Source organism: Leucoraja erinacea, chromosome 2, assembly GCF_028641065.1.
Source record: "Leucoraja erinacea ecotype New England chromosome 2, Leri_hhj_1, whole genome shotgun sequence".
Classification (NCBI taxonomy): Eukaryota; Metazoa; Chordata; class Chondrichthyes; order Rajiformes; family Rajidae; genus Leucoraja; species Leucoraja erinaceus.
Genome location: NC_073378.1, coordinates 86,355,839 through 86,375,515, shown reverse-complemented (window position 1 = coordinate 86,375,515; position 19,677 = coordinate 86,355,839). Strand labels below are relative to the sequence as shown.

The window sequence follows — 19,677 nt, the reverse complement described above, 5'->3', positions numbered from 1 at the left end:
ACAGATTCCCGCTGATCTGCTTAGTTTGTTCTGCAGCCATATGTCTGTCAGTGTTCTGTAAAACTATCAATGGATGGTGAAGATATTGAACCACAACAAGGACAGCTCTTCACTTAAGTACAAGGCACAGTTCTGTGCTTTATTTTATATTGTTCATAGGTTGCTCTCAAGTGCCAGCACTGGCATGGGGAATAAACGTTGTCAATATGGGATTTGTGTTTAATGCAAATCCATCTTGAAGTCATGTTATCTGAATGATTTAGCTTCACATTCATTGCATAAAGCCTGCAATCTCCCCAAATTTTTATTTGAAACCAAAAAGTTCCCTTCAAAACTCCCTTAAAGCTTCTAGATAATTGAACCATGTGATAGACACAAAAAGGTGTAGTAACTCGGCGGGCCGCATCTCTGGAGAGAAGGAATGGGTGACGTTTTGTCCTGTGTCTATCTTCGGTTGATACCAGCATCAGCAGTTCCTTCCAACACATTGAACCATGTGATGTTGAATCACCTGAATCAAGAAGAACAACATTTTTTGGTAATGGGGCTGAGTTTGTTTACCTCTTCAGATCAAGAGTTAAGCCCTTAAGGATGTAAAGGGAAAGAAAAAGCAGTACTCTACCATGTGATTGTGGCTGGAAGGATATGTATACGAGGGGAATGAACAGGTTTGACCTTCTATGTCATTTTTCACAGCACTAGGTCAAAGAAAAGCACCATAGTGTAACTGCACTCCATCAGAACGCAACATCTTGAAAATTAAAAATGCCACCTACTCATGCTAGTAGTTCATGTTGGAAGAATTGCCCACAGAAGAGTTCTCCATTGTAAGGAGTGCCTTCAAAAACAAATTAGTGAGAATGATTTTAACTGAAAAAGTGCTTCTCAAAATACCCATTTACTTTCAAAATATAGTAGTACCCCGATGCCTCAGCTTTCAAGGAACAGAACCCGCACTGAAAATGAGTTAAGCAAAACATATTGGTTATTGTGACATACTAATGCAGTTTGCTTCACAATGTCTTCTGTGAATAATTTCAAAATAGATGACCAGCATTTCAGTTTCTTCAAGATAAAGACAGAACTTCAGTGATGAATTTTTGAGGAGGCACACCATTGGAACAAAGCTTTTTCCTTCATGTTTCACGCATCTTGTCATACCATTTGTTTCCTGCATAGTTTAGAGTTAATCTTTTTAGTGAACACAATGTACAGAGGAAAGCTGATCTAAAATGTGTGTAATTCAATGAGTGCATCTGTGCTTTTGGTGCAAACACTTTAAAATGCCCTGTAGGATAGTCTGCATTCCTGTACAATTAAGCCTGCATCGTCATAGAGTATCAATTACTCTAATTATATCTGACAATGCAGTTTGAGGTTGATCTGAATTTTGTTTGTGTGCATCATGTTCCAACTGTCTCACAAAGAATGGCACCTCTGCTTTCTAGGTGGTCATGGTCAGAGACCTTGTAATCTGGCACTAAAGCATCCTGCCTGAGCGACTGAAATACTTAGCTTAACAAAATACACTTTTGTGAAATCCTAACGCGAGCATATTTGAAAAAAACGATGTGGGTGACTTTCAGAGAAGCCTTGGGTTGCAAAGCACTGATGAGGTCATGATTACACCCTGTTACACCCATTGATGCTAGAGTATGATTAATTATTTTCCAGTCTAATGACTTTGGTGAGGTGGCAATGAATACTGTTGTGTAAAGAAAATGAAAGCACAAAGTGCAGTGTTCATTTTATTCTGCCCTGTTGCAGTGCGATACATTTAATTTTGTGGTGTTGGAGATCATGTACAATGGGGGAACATTTACACACTCAACATATGAGAACCTTTATTTGCTGATGAGTATACTCTCTCAAATTCCTGGTAACAGCAATGTGACATTACTCCATCTCTTCAGTCCACACATCTCTCCCTCCACCTTCTTCTATCTTTTAGTGTGAAGGGAAAAGATTTAATAAGAATCTGAGGGGTCATTTTTTCACACAAAGGGTGGTGGGTGTATGGAACGAGTTGCCACAGGAGGTAGTTGAGGCAGGGACACAGCCTCAGATGGTGTGAGCTATATGGAAAGGTTAAGCAGGCTGGGTCTCTATTCCGTGGAGTGTAGGAGGATGTGGGGAGATCTTATAGAGGTATACAAAATCATGAGAGGAATAGATTGGGTAGATGCACAGAGTCTTTAACCCACAGTAGGGGAATCGAGGACTAGAGGACATAGGTTCAAGGTGAAGGGGAAAGATTTAATAGGAATCTCAGGGGTAACCTTTTCACAAAGGGTGGTGGGTGTATGGAACAAGCTGCCAGAGGAGGTAGTTGAGGCTGGGACTATCCTATCGTTTAAGAAACAGTTGGTTGGACAGGTACATGGATAGGACAGGTTCGGAAGGTTATTTACCAAGCGCAGCAAGTGGGACTACGGTAGCTGGGACATTGATGGCCAGTGTGGGCGAGTTGGACCGAAGGGCCTGTTTCCACAATGTATCACTCTCTCTACCTCTATGACTATCCCAACGTTTAAGAAACATTTGGACAGGTACATGGATAGGACAGGTTTGTAGGGATATGGGCTGAACACAGGCAGGTGGGACAAGTGTAGGTGAGACATGTTGGCCGGTGTGGGCAAGTTGGGCCGAAGGACCTGTTTCCTCACTCTATGACTCTGCACACACTTTCCCCGGCATCCTCCACCACATTCTTGTAATGTCAAATGTGACTGGCAGATGTGCCTGGCTGCTAGCATAGTGTCAGCCAGGAAACTTGATTTTGTTTTAAAGCTTCCCCTCCTGTACCCTTCAAATTCTACTCCATTCTCTCTCAGAAATTAAATACCAAGCCCAGTCTGCTGGGATCTGCCTCTACAGATCAGGATGGGATTATCATTGTTAGAAATTTTGTGTTGCATTCCCCACACATCCAGTCCTACTGGTCCCAGATTGTACATGATTAGCGTACAGACCATGGCATCCTAAGATACATGTCAACATGTGATTGATCACGTGTTTAGAATGATAAATACATACCCTAAATGGCCAGCCTTTACAGAGTCCAGAGAAAGAAGGTTTTTTTTAATAAAAGGTGATGTACAATATCAAGTGACATTGTAACACAAAAAATTCATTGTTCGGCCACTGAAAATTCAAATGTCTCAAAATGCTTCAGAAATGTTTAATAGGTGTAGAAACAAAGAATGGCAAATGCAAAAGATCCCGACTGAAAACGTCACCTATCCATATTTGCTAGTGATGCTGCCTGACACATAGTTATTCCAGCATTTCATTAATAGCTGTAATTAAGGTCACCTCACAACCTTTTCCTTGCACTGAGATATGCATGGTAGAGAACAGAAATGACGATTGGAATGTGTGCCTTTTATGCAGCAGCAGCAGCCTCTACTGCAGCAGCCTCTACCTACAGCCTGTCTGTTATCTCAATCTTTTTTAAATTTTTAGTTAGTCTAAAGTTTTGTGTTGGGGGAAACTTTAACTTTTCTATGTGGGGGAGGGGGGCAGGGTAAGGGGGAAACCGCTTCTCAGTCTCTTCCTGGCGGGGACGCGACTATTTCTCCGTGTCGCGTCCTCGCCCCCCACCTCGCCCCCTACCAGCTGGATCGGAGCGGCCTTTCCTGCCGGGGACTGGGAACCGGACCAGGGCTGCTACAGCGGCGGCGCAGCGCTGGAGTCACCGCGGAGCGGGCGATGCCTACCTGGGTCGCCTTTTGGAGCTCCGGAGCGTTGGGCCGCTGCTCCAACATCGTGGAGCTCTGGTGCGGAGAGCTTCCAAAGCGGGTGGCGCTGAACAACATCGTGGGGTCCTGGGGCACCTTGCAGAGGGTCTCCAGCAGCAGTCTCCACCCGGTGCGGCCTGCGGACTTTTGAAGCCGCCGACTCCAGTAGGAGGGGGCCGACTCTGGTGTCCACGCCACTGAGGACGTCCCGCAGCCCCGACGTCGGACTTACAACACCCCGGCGAGCGGTCCTGGACATCGGGCCACCCGTAGCTGCAACTGCGGAGGGCTTGGGGAGGCCCTGACCACGGGGAACAATGGAGGAAGAGACTGACTTTGGTGCCTTCCCACACAGTGGGAAACTTTGATTCTGCTGTGGGGATGTTTTATGTTAAATTCTATAGTGTGTGTTCTTTATACTCTTTCAGGCTTAATCCCTCCCTTTACCACCTCCAGTTTTAATTCCAGTTGGAATATTTTGGAGGACCCAAGAACCAAGAACCAAGCAACTTATCCCGAGATTGCATTCTTACAATGAAAAATTAATGCCTATCCCAAAAACAGAATCTACTCTGATCACAACAAAATAGTATGTAGTAAAATTCTGCCAAGCCCCTTCCCCATGTCATATTCATTACTTCTGGAGCCTGTAACAAAATTGGCCTCTGGAAGATAGTGAATCCTTCCAATTATAAGACCATTGCAGTGCTTCAGTGAGTTGTATATCTAATAACACAAACCCTTCTGACCAATTTCTGAAGAAATGGCAATCCTAACGTATTTTACGTTGGGATTGGAGCTGGCTTAACATATTCAAGGTCATTTTTCTATTTGGGTAGATACAATATGAACATACATCTGTAAAACTAATACGATCATAAGTCTGGAGAAACTCAGCGGGTGAGGCAGCATCTATGGAGTGAAGGAAATAAGCAACGGGTTTTGGCTCGAAACGTTGCCTATTTCCTTCACTCCATAGAGGCCGACTCAACCGCTGAGTTTCACCAGTATTTTTGTATACCTTCGATTTTCCAGCATCTGCAGTTTCTTCTTAAACGATCATAAGTCTGTTTGTTCCACATCGTTCAAATTAAAATTCTGTCATTATCAGCTTTTTGTGTGATTGTTCTTGTCCCTGCACTTGAGAGCCACCAACGTGTGGATTATTTAGATCAACTTAACCTGAAGCAGTTGACAGGGTCCTTCAGTACCTCTCTTCAGGGATGTGTCAGCTACCATTTTACATGAATTTTTCTTCTCTGTTTCAGGATCCCATTTAGGAAAACTTGCTTCCTGATGGTGCTTTTCCAAATTGAGTTGAAACCCAGCTCCCATTTACTTACAAAACTAACAAATGAATCAGGCAAACTTTAGCTCTCCAATGTAATGCTCAATACCTTATCAGCACATTTTGACCATTTTTCTTCCCACCTGCAATGAATGGACTCAAAGATTCCTAAATATAAATGATAGAAATTCATTATATGGCAGGTAGACACAAAATGCTGCAGTAACTCAGCGGGACAGGCAGCATCTCTGGAGAGAAGGAATGGGTGTCGTTTTGGGTTGAGACCCTACTTCAGAGGCAATCTATTTTGACGCATTCAGCGAGCATAGCAATATGCTTGCTTCACTTGTCTATAATGTCATGGCTGATCTTTCACCTCACTGCCACTTTCCTGCATTAAATCACGAATCTCTTAAAATGTAAAAATCTACCTATGTCATTCTTGAATATACTCAGCAACTGAAACCACACTTCGGTAATGAGTACCAAAGATTCACTTCAACTCAGTGAAGAAATTGTACCTCATCTGAATAACTTACCCTTTATTTTGATTCAGGGTCTCGTAGTTCTAGACATTACAGCCAGAGGAAATATCAACTCCCCATCTACCCTGTCAAGCTCCATAAGTATTTTAGACATTTCAATGAAGAAACTTCTTAATCTGTTGAACTCAAGTGAACATCAGACCTGATTCTGCTTAATCCTTTGTCACATGACAAACCTGCCCAGGAAACAATCTGATGAAGCTTGACAGCACTCCCTTTGACTAACCCAGGCCCTAGCCCTAGGATCGTTTTAGTCATCTCCATCACGTGGCACACACGCACCTGAGCACCTCCATTACGCCGTCATATCCGTCATATGAGTATTTTATGATCATAATGTGTAAAATAATATAACAATGACCATAATTATCAATTGCAATTGATAAATGAACAGTTTGCTTCTGCCTATTCATCTGAAGTTAATATGGTTTTAGAAGAAGTTGGTGAACGGTTTTGTGACGGTTACCATTCTTGCTGAAAATCACCACTTTTTTCGGCAGTAATTTTTTTCGTCTGAGATTTTTGATAACATGATGTTAGGTGAAGTGGAGTCGATTTGAGATTTAGCGCACCAGTTGGAAAAAATAACCTATCTTAATGTTTGACAACTTGCACACAGCTACATATTTGAAGGACATTGTTTTTCAATTTATCATCTTACCTTATCCAACATCTTTGTCAAAAATTCTGATGAACAAATGTGTAATTTCTCCATCAAAAAAAATAGAAACATTATAAGGCCTTTTTATTTGTCCAAATTTAAAGCAAATAAGAAATAAGTAAATGTCAAGATTAGTTGGTTTGAACAGCCACACCAAGCACCAAGCACCAAATTTTCCATCTGATTCCTCGTGGAAATTTTCAGAATCAGTGCAGTGACCCTTCATTCTGAGGTACATATTGGCATGGATAGAAGTTTGGGTGGCTAACAAAAAGCAGACAATAGACATACATGGGTCTTTTTCTGGTTCACAATGGAACAGTTCGGAGTTACCAAATGTTTTTTCAATTTGTAAATGTGATTTACTGGCAGTGAAGAAAGGTTATCAACAATTGCAGTGGATCTTTAACAGATGTATAAATAGCCCAAGGAATGACAAATGGAATTTAATGCAGACAAATGTGAAGTGTGGCATTTGGGGAAAACAAACAGGGCAGGACTTTCACAGTGAACAGTAGGGGCCAGGAGAGTATTGTGGGACAGAGAGACCAAGGAGTATGTGCATAGTTCCCTGAATGTGGCATCACAGATGGACACAGTGGTGAAGAAGGCTTTTACTATGCTGGCCTTAGTCAATAAAGGCATTGAGTACAGAAGTTGGGATGTTGTATTGTATGTTGCTAAAACTGCACGGAGTATTGTTTTCAGGTTTGGTCACACTGCTCCAGGGAAGATGCCATTAAACTGGAAAGAGTGCAAGCAAGATTTACAAGGATAGAACCAGGACTCCAGAGTTATAGGACACTATTCCTGGGAGCATAGGCAACTGAAGGGTGATTTTATAAAGTTGTATAAAATCATGAAAGGCACAGAGGATGAATTCACACAACCTTTTCCCCAGGATTGGGGAATCATAAACTAGAAGGCATAGATTTAATGTGAGATGGGAAAAATTTGATAGGAACCTAAAGGGGCAACCTTTTCACACAGATGATGGAACAAGTTGAAGTGGTTCAGGCAGGACCAATCAGTTCACCCTTGTTATTACAGACCTGTTTATAACAGATTTTGGTTATGGCTGTCAAAATGTGTTGTAACTGAGGAATCTATTCATATTGGGAACAAGGCTTGAGCACTGGGTTGAAGATTAGCTGCCTCGCTTAACCAGTGCCCCATTGGAAATCCAACAGGAAATAGCATTTGTTGCTCCCGCTACTTCAACGGTGTAACTGAGTGATCTAAACATTTGCTGAAAATAATCTGATGAAATCTGCACCTTTTGTAGTTGAAGCACACACAGGCATCATGGGTAACAGGTTCTGTTTTTACAGACATTCACAAGTCAACAAATACACAAAGATTATTCTATACGGTAACCAGTGCGTTACTTGTGGACAAAAGTTGTCGTCACGCATATTGTTCCTGTTGGTTTTTTATGGCAGATTGTTAAAGTATAAGCTGCTTTAGCTGTTTAAGGGCCTGACTGCCTAATTTAATTAATAAATGTTATTTTAAAAATTTCCGTAAACGGCATAATATAAAAAATGTGAAAATCTATTTAATTACTTTCTAAGGGTGCCGACATATACCGTTCTGTCTGTACCATCACCACGGTAACCACAGTTCAACAGTATGCTCCGCTACTCCCTGGCTAACTCATCCCTTCCCACCCAAACTGCAAAAGATGCAACGCCTGTCGCTATACTTCCTCCCTCAACTGTCCTGGGACCCCAACAGTCTTTATATGTTAGGCAGAGGTTCACTTGCACTTCCTCCAACCTCATCTATTGCATCCATTGTTTAAGATGTGGACTTTTATACATCGGCGAGACCAAACGCAGACTAGGCGATCGTTTCGCGGAACACCTTCGCTCAGCCCGTCTGAACCTACCAGCTCTCCCGGTTGCTGGACACTTTAATTCTCCTTTCGATTCCTCCATAGACCTTTTGGTCCTAGGTCTCTTCCATTGTCTGAGTGAGGCTATATTCAAATTGGAGGAACAGCATCTCACATTTTGTTTGGGCAGATTACAGTCCAGTGGTATGAATATTGATTTATCTGACTTCAGGTAGCCCCGATCCCTTGCCCTCTATCCCTCCCCCACCCAAGTCGCACTAGCTCATTTCACCCTACAAACAGCTACCAATTACCTTAATCATCGTTACTTTTTGGCATATCTTTCATTCATTGTTCTTTATCTCTCCACATCACCGTCTAGATCTCTTGTTTCCCTTATCCCTAACCAGTCTGAAGAAGGGTCTTAACCCGAAACGTCACCCTTTCCTTATCTCCAGACATGCTGCCTATCCCACTGAGTTACTCCAGCTTTTTGTGTTTATCTCGCAACAAAGGAACGCCGGATTGAAAACAGAGTCAATCTTGTCTTAGTCTGTGTTTACTTATCCTGTTTATTGTGTGTCTTGTTTTGTGTATGGTTATTGGCTGTTTTTCCAATGCTGCACTTATTAATTCCCTTACTCGGATATAGCGGAAATTGGCAATAACAGACACCATTCCCTCACCATGGTCTGTTATTACAAGGGTTAACTGTAACAAGGGTATTTAATAGACAGGAGAAGTTTAGAGGGATGTGGCCCGAATGCAGGCAAATGGGACTTGCAAGAATGGGCATCTTGATTGACATGGACGAGTTGTGCTGAAGGGCCTGTTTATGTACATTTTGACTCTGTCCTGAAGGCACCATGCAGAATGATTGATAATTTTGCCAAGGATGCAAAAGTAAGAAAGAAAATAAGTTGGCAAGAGGATATGTAGGGATGTAGATTTAAGTGTAAAGACAAATCTGGCAAATGGAATATAATTTGCAAAAATATAGTGTAATATATAAATGGTGAGACATTGTAGAGCTATTGAGATACAGATGAATCTGCATCTCAGGGAATCATTCTGTAAAGATTACTATGCAGGGGGCAGCAAGAAATTATAAAGGCTTACAGAATATCATTCCTCACTGTTTGTGAATGCGAATGTAGGAGAATTATGCTTATGCTGTATAGGACAATGATGAGACCATATCTGGAAAGTAGTATTGGTCTCCTTTTTTAAGGAAAGCTGGTATTGTGTTTGGAGAAGGTTTATTGGATTCATACCTAGAACGAACAAGATTCTTACAAAGAAAGGTTGAACAGCCTGTGCTTACAGGAGTGAACTGTGTCTTGATTGAATCAAAAAAAAATCCTGAGGGTTCTTGATAGGGTGGATGTGGAGAGGTTATTTCCTTCACGAGAAAATATAAAATTGGTGGTTACAGTTTGAAACAAAGCAGTCACCCATTTAAGACGAAGATAAGTGATTTTCTTTTCTCTGGGGATCATAGAATTGTTCTTCCTCATGGCGATATTTTTATGACAGATATTTGATAAGCCAAGGGTGAAGGTTACTGTGGAAGATGGGAATACAAAGTTGAGGTTATGATCCCATCAACTGTGATATTGTTAAATGGTGGAGCAGACTTGAGGGGTCAATTGCTTCTGACTTGTGTATTTGCATATTCTTCACTCCATTGGGGTTATATGACATTGAAACCTGGTTCAGGCAGGGTAATAATATATATATATAACACACTTTGTTAGGACATGTCTCTTGGATATGACAGTACTTGTGCAAAAAAGTATAGAGATTTTTTTTACATCCAAAAGAAAACGTTCCCTTTTTCCCCAATTGATGAGTTAAATCCTAAATCCAGAATTCAGATCCTCATTATTAAATGGTTTTAGGCCAATTAAACAAAAGTTTTCTCAAGACTAATCTCATATAATTTTGCTCATGAAAGGTCAATAGTTAATAGTTAAAGGTCACAGTTTAAGGATAAGGGGGAAGTCTTTTAGGACCAAGATGAGAAAATCATTTTTTACACAGAGAGTGGTGAATCTGTGGAATTCTCTGCCACAAAAGGTAGTTGAGGCCAGTTCATTGGCTATATTTAAAAGGGAGTTAGATGAGGCCCTTGTGGCTAAAGGTATCAGGGGGTATGGAGAGAAGGCAGGTACAGGATACTGAGTTGGATGATCAGCCATGATCATATTGAATGGCGGTGCAGGCTCGAAGGGCCGAATGGCCTACTCCTGCACCTATTTTCTATGTTTCTATGTAATAGAAAGCTTTTAACTGCCTGTGATACTAGGAATATAATTTTTCCTTTATAATCTTATTTAATCATAATATGATTTTGAATAATTTACACATTTGATTCCATGATATATTCAAGTTCAATTTGGCCACATTTCCCAATTTCATAATCTGCTTCTGTATCTTTAGACATTCACCTGTTCGTATCATATTTCAGGGAACCTGTCAGGAAATTAAGCTCCATTAGATTACCACATCTTCTAAACATATTCATAATGTTAAACCTTAATAACTGGTGAATTCAACATAAATGTGACCACATAAATCAGAATTTTGTGCTGGCAATAGTTTATCACATGATCATTATTTTACAAACTCTGCTAATGTAATTATGAATTGTTTCATATTTTTTTAAGTCTCCATATCAATGTCAACACAAAATGCTCATATCACAAATCTGTGTTTTTAAAAAAATTATATTTGGACCTCATCATTGTATCATCCACCAGAATATTGAGACATTTATATAGTTTTGAATTTTAATTTTAAAATTGAAAATTACAGCAGGCATGGTTGCGAGCCATTAAATTAGCAGTTACTCTTGTGGAATTTAATTTTCACTGGTAGAGTCTTATGGATAATAAGCCTACAGATAGTTTGGAAATTCATCACATGCTCTACAAATTTGTTCTGGCCTCAGTCAACCATAGTTCCCATTGAACAACCTATGTGGAAAAGTATGCTGTCATTTGAAAAGAAATACTCATTCAATCTGACAGCATCTCGGCATCTCACCTTTGGCAATTCAGTCACTAATGAGCCTCATAACTAAATTTCATCTCCTGACTGTGGTTTGCCTATGTAATATATAGAGAGTGCGAATGAGAATGAAAAGTTGCCAATTTTTGGTGCAGTTATTATTTTTCTTACCTATAAATGATAATTTTTGCTTCTTTAAAATGGTTGTCGTGATCTAGAAATTCCTAATTGCAGTTTGATACATAACGTTTGTGAAAGGTACAAAGTAAATGCATATCAAGGCCCTTTGGTTTTTCCTTGTACAGAGACCCAAATCAATTTCCCTCTACTAACACTCTCCTCCGTCTGGCAGAACTTGTCCTCACCCTCGACAACTTCTCTTTGAGTCCTCTCACTTTTGTCAAGTTAAAGGAGCAGCCATGGGCCCCATCTCTGCATGCTTTTTACATTGAACAGTCCTTGTTCCAAATGTACACTGGCAACATCCCCAAGCTCTTTATCCACTACGTCAACGACTGTCTCGAGGCTGCCTCTCGCACCCCTGCAGAACCGGTTGATTTCATTAAATTTACGACTAACTTCCACTCTGCCCTCAAAACACTTGGACTACCTCTGACACCACTCACTCCTTTCTTGATCTCTCTGTCTATATCACAGAGGACAGATTGTCGACTGGTGTCTACTACAAACCCATCAACTGCCACGGTTTTCTGGACTATACCTCCTCCCATCTTGCCACTTGCAAAGGCGCTATCCCCTACTCTCGATTTTCCCGCCTCCGCCGCATCTCCTTCCAACATGACATCTTCTATCCGAGATGTCCTCTCTCTTTAGTAAACGTGGTTTCCCTCAGCTCTTATAGATGGAGTCATCATGTATGCCTCCTCTGTGTCCCATAGTTAAGTTCTCGTTCCTGTCCCTCAGACGGAGCAAGAAAAGGGTTCCCATGTTTCTTGCCTTTCTTCCCATCAGCTAAAATATTATTTATTAAGTCACCTGTAGCATGATCCCACCACCAGTCAAATGTTCACATCCCACCCCATTCCGTCTTCCGCAGAGACCGTTCCCTCTGCAAATCCTTGCTTCACTCATCCCTTCACACCCAAACCACTACCTCCCTAGGTACTTTCCCCATCGACTGCAGGGATGTAACTACTGTCTACCTCATTGGTGACCCTCGGACTATCGTTGATCAAACTTTTCTGGCTTCACCTTGCACTAAAGGTTATTCCCTTATGTGTCTATACACTGTAAATGACTCTATTATAATCATGTATTGTCTTTCCACTGACTGGATAGCATGCAGCAAAAGTTTTTCACAGTACCTCGGTACACGTGACAATAAGCTAAACTATAACTGTAACTGTCCCTATACCTCCTCCCTTGCCTCTATCCAAGGACCCCCCTCCTCCCTTGCCTCTATCCAAGGACTCCAGCAGTCCTTCCAGGTGAGGCAGTGCATGTGCACTTCCTTTAACCTCAACTACTGCATCCAATGTTCCTGTTGGTCTTGTGTACAACAATAAGACCAAGTGTAGACTCAGCGATCTTTCCGCCAAACACATTTGTGCTTGGTCGCCCAAGGTCTACTGGATCTCCTGGTTGCTAACCATTTTGAATCCTCTTCCCATATCCAAGGCCAGAAAGGTGTGTCCAAGTGTCCCTCTACCCCACATGGACACACCTATTTTGCCCCACCATTCCCCGCCCACCCACATTCCTTCCTCTAGCTTCCCAATTCATCGTTATTTTTCAACTTTGATGGTGAAGCATTACGGCCTGAAAGTTCTTTCACATTGCTCAATGTCTTACTACATGATGGAAATTTTACAAAAGCCAAATGTAATTTAGCTTAAAGATATAGTGCAGAAACAGGCCCTTCAGCCACCGAGTCCACACCTGCACACGCTAGGCAAATTTACAATTTTACCAAGCCAGTTAGCATATAAACCTGTACGTCTTTGGAGTATGGAAGGAAACTGGTGATCCCAGAGAAAACCCACGCAGGTCATGGAGGGAGCATACAACTCCGTACAGACAAGCACCCATAGTCAGGATCGAACCTGGGACTGTAAGGCAGCAACTCGACCGCAGCACCACTGTGCTGTCGCATTAATTTGATTATTGTATGCAGTATGTTTTTTTTGTTGCCAGCAGCACATTTCTGTATTATTTCTCTTGGACATCTATTATTCTTTCTTGGCATCGATGATTATTGCTTCTTTCTGTTTTTTTGAGGTGGCCATTGAGGCCAATGGTCTTTCCATGGATGGGGCAGGCAGGTGGGCTGTTTGGGATGTGGTATTCACCTTCTGCCACATACACAGAGCATTTAGCAGAACCCAAACTCAAGAAAATGAAATTTTAGTCAAAACACAGATCGCAATGCAGATTTAGACAGATATATACTGCCATTTCCCTGTTGTGTTCTCACCACATACTATCTAGAGCATCCTGTAGAACCAAAGATCCTATCTTTGTGTAGAACGAACCCACATCCTGTTGCAGGTTCCTCTCATGGCAAAATTCATCAGGAATTATCCTAAGTGCCGATCAGTGGGCTCATTAAAGTTTTAAAGTTAAAAGCTCTTGGCTCAAGCACTATATATTGATCCTTTAAATTATAAGCAAATTCCCTGTTTTTAGAAGAAGTTGAATAGAAATAAAGAACCATTATCCTTCTTAGTTAAATAATTCCAATATGAAGCTTTATCAATTTGAACAGATATTCTTGTCCTTCCATCTGATTTGATGGTTATATATTGACCCATATCTGGAGCCCCATGCTGCAAAATGTCATAAAATTGCAGTTATTTCAGTTGATTGAGAAGGCTGTACAAAACTGGCAATATTGTAATGAACCTCGCACAATATTTATTTAATTAAAGACCCATCAAAATGAAAAATGTGGCAAGATAAGAGGTGATTGCTGCTACTACTAACAAATAGTCTCAATGAAATTGCAATGGTAGCTAATTGCAATATTGGCAACTTCCATATTCTGCTCATGAACAATATACATTAGCTTGTAGTTAATTGATAAATATCAGAATTAACTCCCAAATAAATGATTATAAAAACAGCAGATATTGACCTTGCCATTGCAATTAACTCTCTCCAAAGCTGCAAAAATTGTGATAGGCTGCAGTCATTCCTACTTTTAACTGGCACCACTCGGCCTATTTCATTTGGCACTAGGTAGATTCAGCTTCAGTGCTCATTTTCATGAAAGGCGCCATATTTAGTATTGAGAACAAAGTACAATGTTTGCTTGTTCACAAAATGTATTTTAGACAAATATTCAAAACATAATTGAAGGTAGAATGTGTGTGTTTCCATTTAAGTGGACTGGCTGAGGAAGGGGGTGGGAAAGGAAGACACGTTTCCTTGCACAGTACAGTGGTGCTGTGGCTCTCTCGTAGCAGCACTTCAGTAGTTCTAGTAATTTGTCAGACCATAGATGTCTGAAACATTATGAAACCGCACAAGTACGTTTGCACAGTAATAGAAAGCATGCATTTTAGTGTGAAGTTGATTGCTATCAGCAGTAGGTTCCACAGCTACACATTGAGTATAGCTGTGGAATCACATTGAGTGGCTACTACTTGTGTTCTCTTTGCTTTGCACTTAGTAACAAGCTATATTTTACGACTAAGTGTATAAACGATGCAGAATGTAGAAACGAGGAACTGCAGATGTTAATTTGCCAAGGAAAGACCCAAAGTGCTAGAGTAACTCAGCATGTTAGGCAGCATCCCTGGAGACTAAAATAGATGTTTTTTTAGCTGCCAAGGGGATAAGGGGCTACGGGGAGAGGGCAGGGATATGGACCTAGGTATGGTTAGTATAGTAAGACCTGAGTGATCTCCTGGACAAGTGTCGATCGCCTAGATTGGGGTCGGAGAGGAATTTCCCGGATTTTTTTCCCGAATTGGACCTGGGTTTTTATCCGGTTTTTTGCCTCCCCCAGGAGATCACGAGGTTCTTGGGGTGGAGAGGGGTGATAGCGGTATAAAGGGGAGGGTAGTGTCTTGTGTTCTGTGTCTTGTGTCTACTGTTTGTGGGTAAGTGTGTCTGTTTAGTGTTCAGCCATGAGCGAATGGCGGTGCGGGCTCGATGGACCTGGTGGTCTGCTCTCGCACCTACTTTCTATGTTTCTATGTTAACATGGATAGGTGATGTTTTAAGTCGGGTCCCTTCTTCAGACTGATTGCAGGGCTGGAGGAAAGAAGGCTGGGAAGAGTGGAGGGGCAGCACAAAACATGGTAGGTCATAGGTCATTTTAATGAGCAACATACATTCCCAAATTGTGTGGAATCTAATTGAATAGGGAGGAGCAACACCTCATATGTATGAACATTGAATTCTTCAATTTTAGATTAGCTCCCCTCTTCAACCCCCCCCCCCCCCCCCCCCCCCACCCCCCCCTCCGCCTCCTCCTTCCCCCTCCGCCTAGCTGACCTTGCACCTGTCCAGCCTTCCCTCTCCACCAACATTCCGAAACAATACGTACCTTGTCAATCCTCTAAATTCACAATTCGCAACTCTCGAGTCCTTTTGACAAACATCTTGTGTTTGGCTGGCCTTTGACCAACCATTTGCATATAAAAAACTCTACTTGTCTGTATTCACCTATGACCTACCATACTTTATCCTGCTCTTCCACTCTTCTATCTTTCCGCCCTGGCCCCCCAACCCCTGCAATCACTGAAGAAGCATCCCAACCTGAAATGCCACCTGTCCATGTTTTCCAGGGATGCTGGCTGACCTGCTGAGTTACTCCAGCATTTTGTGTCTTCCCTATATAAACAAGGAACATTTGTAATCCTGATTTTTGAGGAGCTTTAATCAATTGCTCACTTTACTACAACTTGTGTTATTAAGTACATTCTGGATTCTGAGATGTTTTAAATGTGTAGTTCTTTGAGTTTTGGGTTTTACGTTTGTTTAAACTGAGAGCTCATTTATAATCTTGGGTGGAGAGGAAGGAATGAAATTCTTACTAATGCAAACCAAACCAACTTTAATGAGTGAATCATCAATCACAGAGTGAGATATGTTATTGCTCTTTGTAACATAATTTCTTAGCAAGGCAACAGACAAATAAACGGCAAGATTAAAAAAAGATCAGATTTTTGACAAATGTGTATAAGCCACATTTCGTGACACAAATTGACTCATTGCCATGCTCACTCTGAAGAGATTCTTGTGCAGAGAACAGCTTCATAGTTTCAAAAGCAAAAGGCTGGCTTGAATTCCAAATTGGTGTTGCATTTACAAAAAATCAATAAAGCAGTATGTAACATACTGCTTTATTGATTTTTTGTAAATTCATAGTTCACAGCAATATATAATAAGCATAGGCTTCCTAATAGGATGAGGGGTCGCCTTTTGTGACTGGTGAATTCTTTAATACAGCTCATGTTTTAGTGACCTTTACAGGTTCAAGTATTGCAAAGAATTGTTAAAAAATATTTGAAGAACTCATTAATGAGACTTTGTATATTAATGTGCAACTGCCATTCCCAATTACTGCAATAAGCTTAAGAATTTAGCATTCTCAAAATGCTGCCGTTTGTTTCATTTTAACTGCTTTCCAGTCAGGTAGTCAGTTACTGAAGCTGAGATCCGATAATATTTGCTTGAAGGTAATTGAAGCAATGTTGAAGCCCAAAGCATTTTATAAAGATGTAACTGACACTTTCTAGGTTCAAAATGCTTATATTACTGTATATCTTTTCTCAGATAAATACTTATTTTGCTGCATAGTTTGATATGTCTGCCTCATAATGCCAATTTTGTTGTTGATTATACAGTATTTGCAATAAAAGCCCATTGGATTGTTTGATGCCAATCAAATTTCTATGTATTTTTTGTTCAGTTATGTGTGTCATCCTTTGGATCATTACAATTGCAAACAGATGAGGACAAATAAATTGTTGTCACAATCATGGGAGAAAATGCAAAATGTATTTGCGAACCAAGAAAGATTCCTTATTAAAACTGATGGGCTGAGTGCAAAGAAATGGCAAACAACAACAGATGGACTATGCAGCAATGCACATAGTGCAGATATGTCTGCAAACTGCTGATAAGAGTGGCCCAGCATTTTGCTTCATTGCTTGCAATGTAAAAAAGGTGTTAAGATGACTTGCTTGAAAAGAGGGTTTTCCTCACTGCGAAACTATAAAACTATCCCATAGCTCAGTCTTGATTATGTCTGTGAGAGGGTTGCTAAATTCAAGGTGCTCCATGATTAAAACAATTTATTCATGGCTGGGTTTTCTGCATCAAGTACTCACTTTGGTTTTGGCAAAATAAAGTCTCTTACTAATTCTGACCTCTTGAAGAAGAATACCCAAATTATTGTTGGGGAAGAATGCCAAGTCCTGCAGAGATGGCTGTCGATATTTTGGTAGATGCATCCATTTAGACGATGTTAGCTCTTGTTCACTGGGGCATTTTTTTTGCAGTGCAGAGCTGTCTTTTCGATACTGAAGAAGCAACCAGTTAATTATTTCCATATTTGGGGAATGCCAGCAAGATTGCACTGCATGGTCATAGTCTTTCAAATCGAGGACCATGATTAGTATATGTTTGTTGCAAGGAGACGGTACTTATAATTTGTTCTTGCAGGTGGAAAGGCAGTGCGAAAATGTGCGAAAACCAGAGCAAAAATGTTAGTTATACTATTGGAACAAATAGGTTTGATGTTTGAGGTCAGATCATAGATAACACTATGAGGAGGGGATAGAGAAAACTTAAGGAAGGGGAAGGTCAGGGCTCTGGCTTCACAGCTTCTTTGGCAAATATTGGGCCAGAGTTACTGGCCAATCATTAGCAATAGGCAAACTGGTGGCCTATTTGAAATATGTGAAGATGAAATATGGTCACCTAATATCTGTTGAGGACACAATACAATGAAAGTATCAGATGAAAAGCTGTGATGCAAAGGTCAAAGCCTAGCTGGTTATTTCTCTTGTCAGAGCTGAAAAGAAAATTCCAGTTGGTTGCATGCACCATCAATCGTGGTAAACCTCAGAAATTCCAACTAACTATCAATTTCTGCATTTATTAGCAGAAATGTTACAAAATGTAATGTGTGTTTTTATAACAGGAAGTGAGATCAGGAGCAGATTTTGAAAATACAATGTTTGTACATTACAGTGATAATTTCTGTTTTAAAAATATTATTTACTAAGATATGAAATGTATATTGAATCAGACTGGCTTCATATCACAGGAACACTTTTGCTAATCCACATTGACTGAGAGATTTATGCCACCTTTCTTTCTTTCTTTGCAGCAGCAGGAACAGGACCCAACCAACCTGTACATCTCAAATCTTCCCGTGTCCATGGATGAACAGGAACTGGAGAACATGTTGAAGCCTTTTGGCCACGTAATCTCAACAAGGATATTGAGAGATGCAAACGGAATAAGCCGAGGTGTGGGGTTTGCCAGGTGAGAAACACTTCCCTTCCTTCAACAAAACTGGCACTGATAAATCAAATGGGGTGTAATTTTGATCAAATCCATTTGATGGAAATAAGGTGAAAGCTACAATATTAAAAATTCACAAACTGCATGAATTTGACCTATTGTCTTCAACTACAGATTACTTCTGTGTTCTAATTTTCCCGGAACTCTCAATTTTGCTCGTTCAATCACCAACTACAGGTATTTGATTGTGAAGGGTGCTTAGATTAGCATCAAAGCAGTCCTTCTACAGGCCAAGAACATATAGCAATTACAAATGAGGAAGGTGGTGACCCATTTAAAATCAACCATCCAGAACAAAATTAGCAACTGCCATTGTATGAACCAAATTATTTCCTATTATTTTAATATTTTCCTTACCCAGATCTATCAGTAATATTAGGTAGACAAAAAAATGCTGGAGAAACTCAGCGAATGAGGCAGCATCTATGGAGCAAAGGCATTGGCGACCTTTTGGGTCGAAACCCTTCTTCAGTCTGAAGAAGGGTCTCAACCCGAAAGGTCGGCAATTCCTTCTCTTCATGGATGCTGCCTCACCCGCTGAGTTTCTCCAGCATTTTTTGTCTACCAATTTTTCCAACATCTGCAGTTCTGACTTAAACAAACTATCTGTAATATTGTTTGTTTTGATGCTGCTCTGTGTAAAGGATTCCCTTATGTAACATGAAATTGGTCTACTTGGATATATATTTAAAATGCAGCCATGGCCAATTTACATCCCTTTAATGTAGACACAAGAAACTGCAGATGCTGGAATCTTGACCAAAACACAAAATGCTGGAGGAATTCAGTGGGTCAGGCAGCATCAGTGGGTGGAAATGGACAAATTATGTTTTAGTCTGGGGTTTTCCTTTAGACATCAGTCTGAAGAAGGGCCCCAAATCAAACACCATATGTCTATTTCCCCACACATAAGCTACCTGACCCACTGAGCTCCTCCAATATTTTGTGTTTTACTCAAATCTATTTAAGCTTGACAATCTTTTTGATTTCCTATGTGGCCCATGAGGATTTGTAGAAAAGCAGAAAATAATTATACTTCTGGCATACATATTTTGCTTGACAAATCTGTTGGAAGTCTTTGTGGAAGTAAA

At 40.7% G+C, this 19,677-nt stretch overlaps 1 protein-coding gene across 7 annotated transcripts in view; it reads left to right on the top strand.

Moving 5' to 3' along the window:
* Positions 1 to 19,677, top strand: part of LOC129712085 (RNA-binding motif, single-stranded-interacting protein 3) — a 1,245,262-nt gene that overhangs the window by 996,469 nt on the left and 229,116 nt on the right. For 6 of the 7 annotated variants that reach the window (XM_055660289.1, XM_055660306.1, XM_055660272.1 and 3 more), the window contains one exon: positions 18,390 to 18,547. In XM_055660289.1, coding sequence (XP_055516264.1) covers positions 18,390 to 18,547 — 158 coding nt within the window. The remainder of the gene's footprint in view (positions 1 to 18,389; positions 18,548 to 19,677) is intronic. The other variant, XM_055660298.1, reaches the window with a different exon arrangement.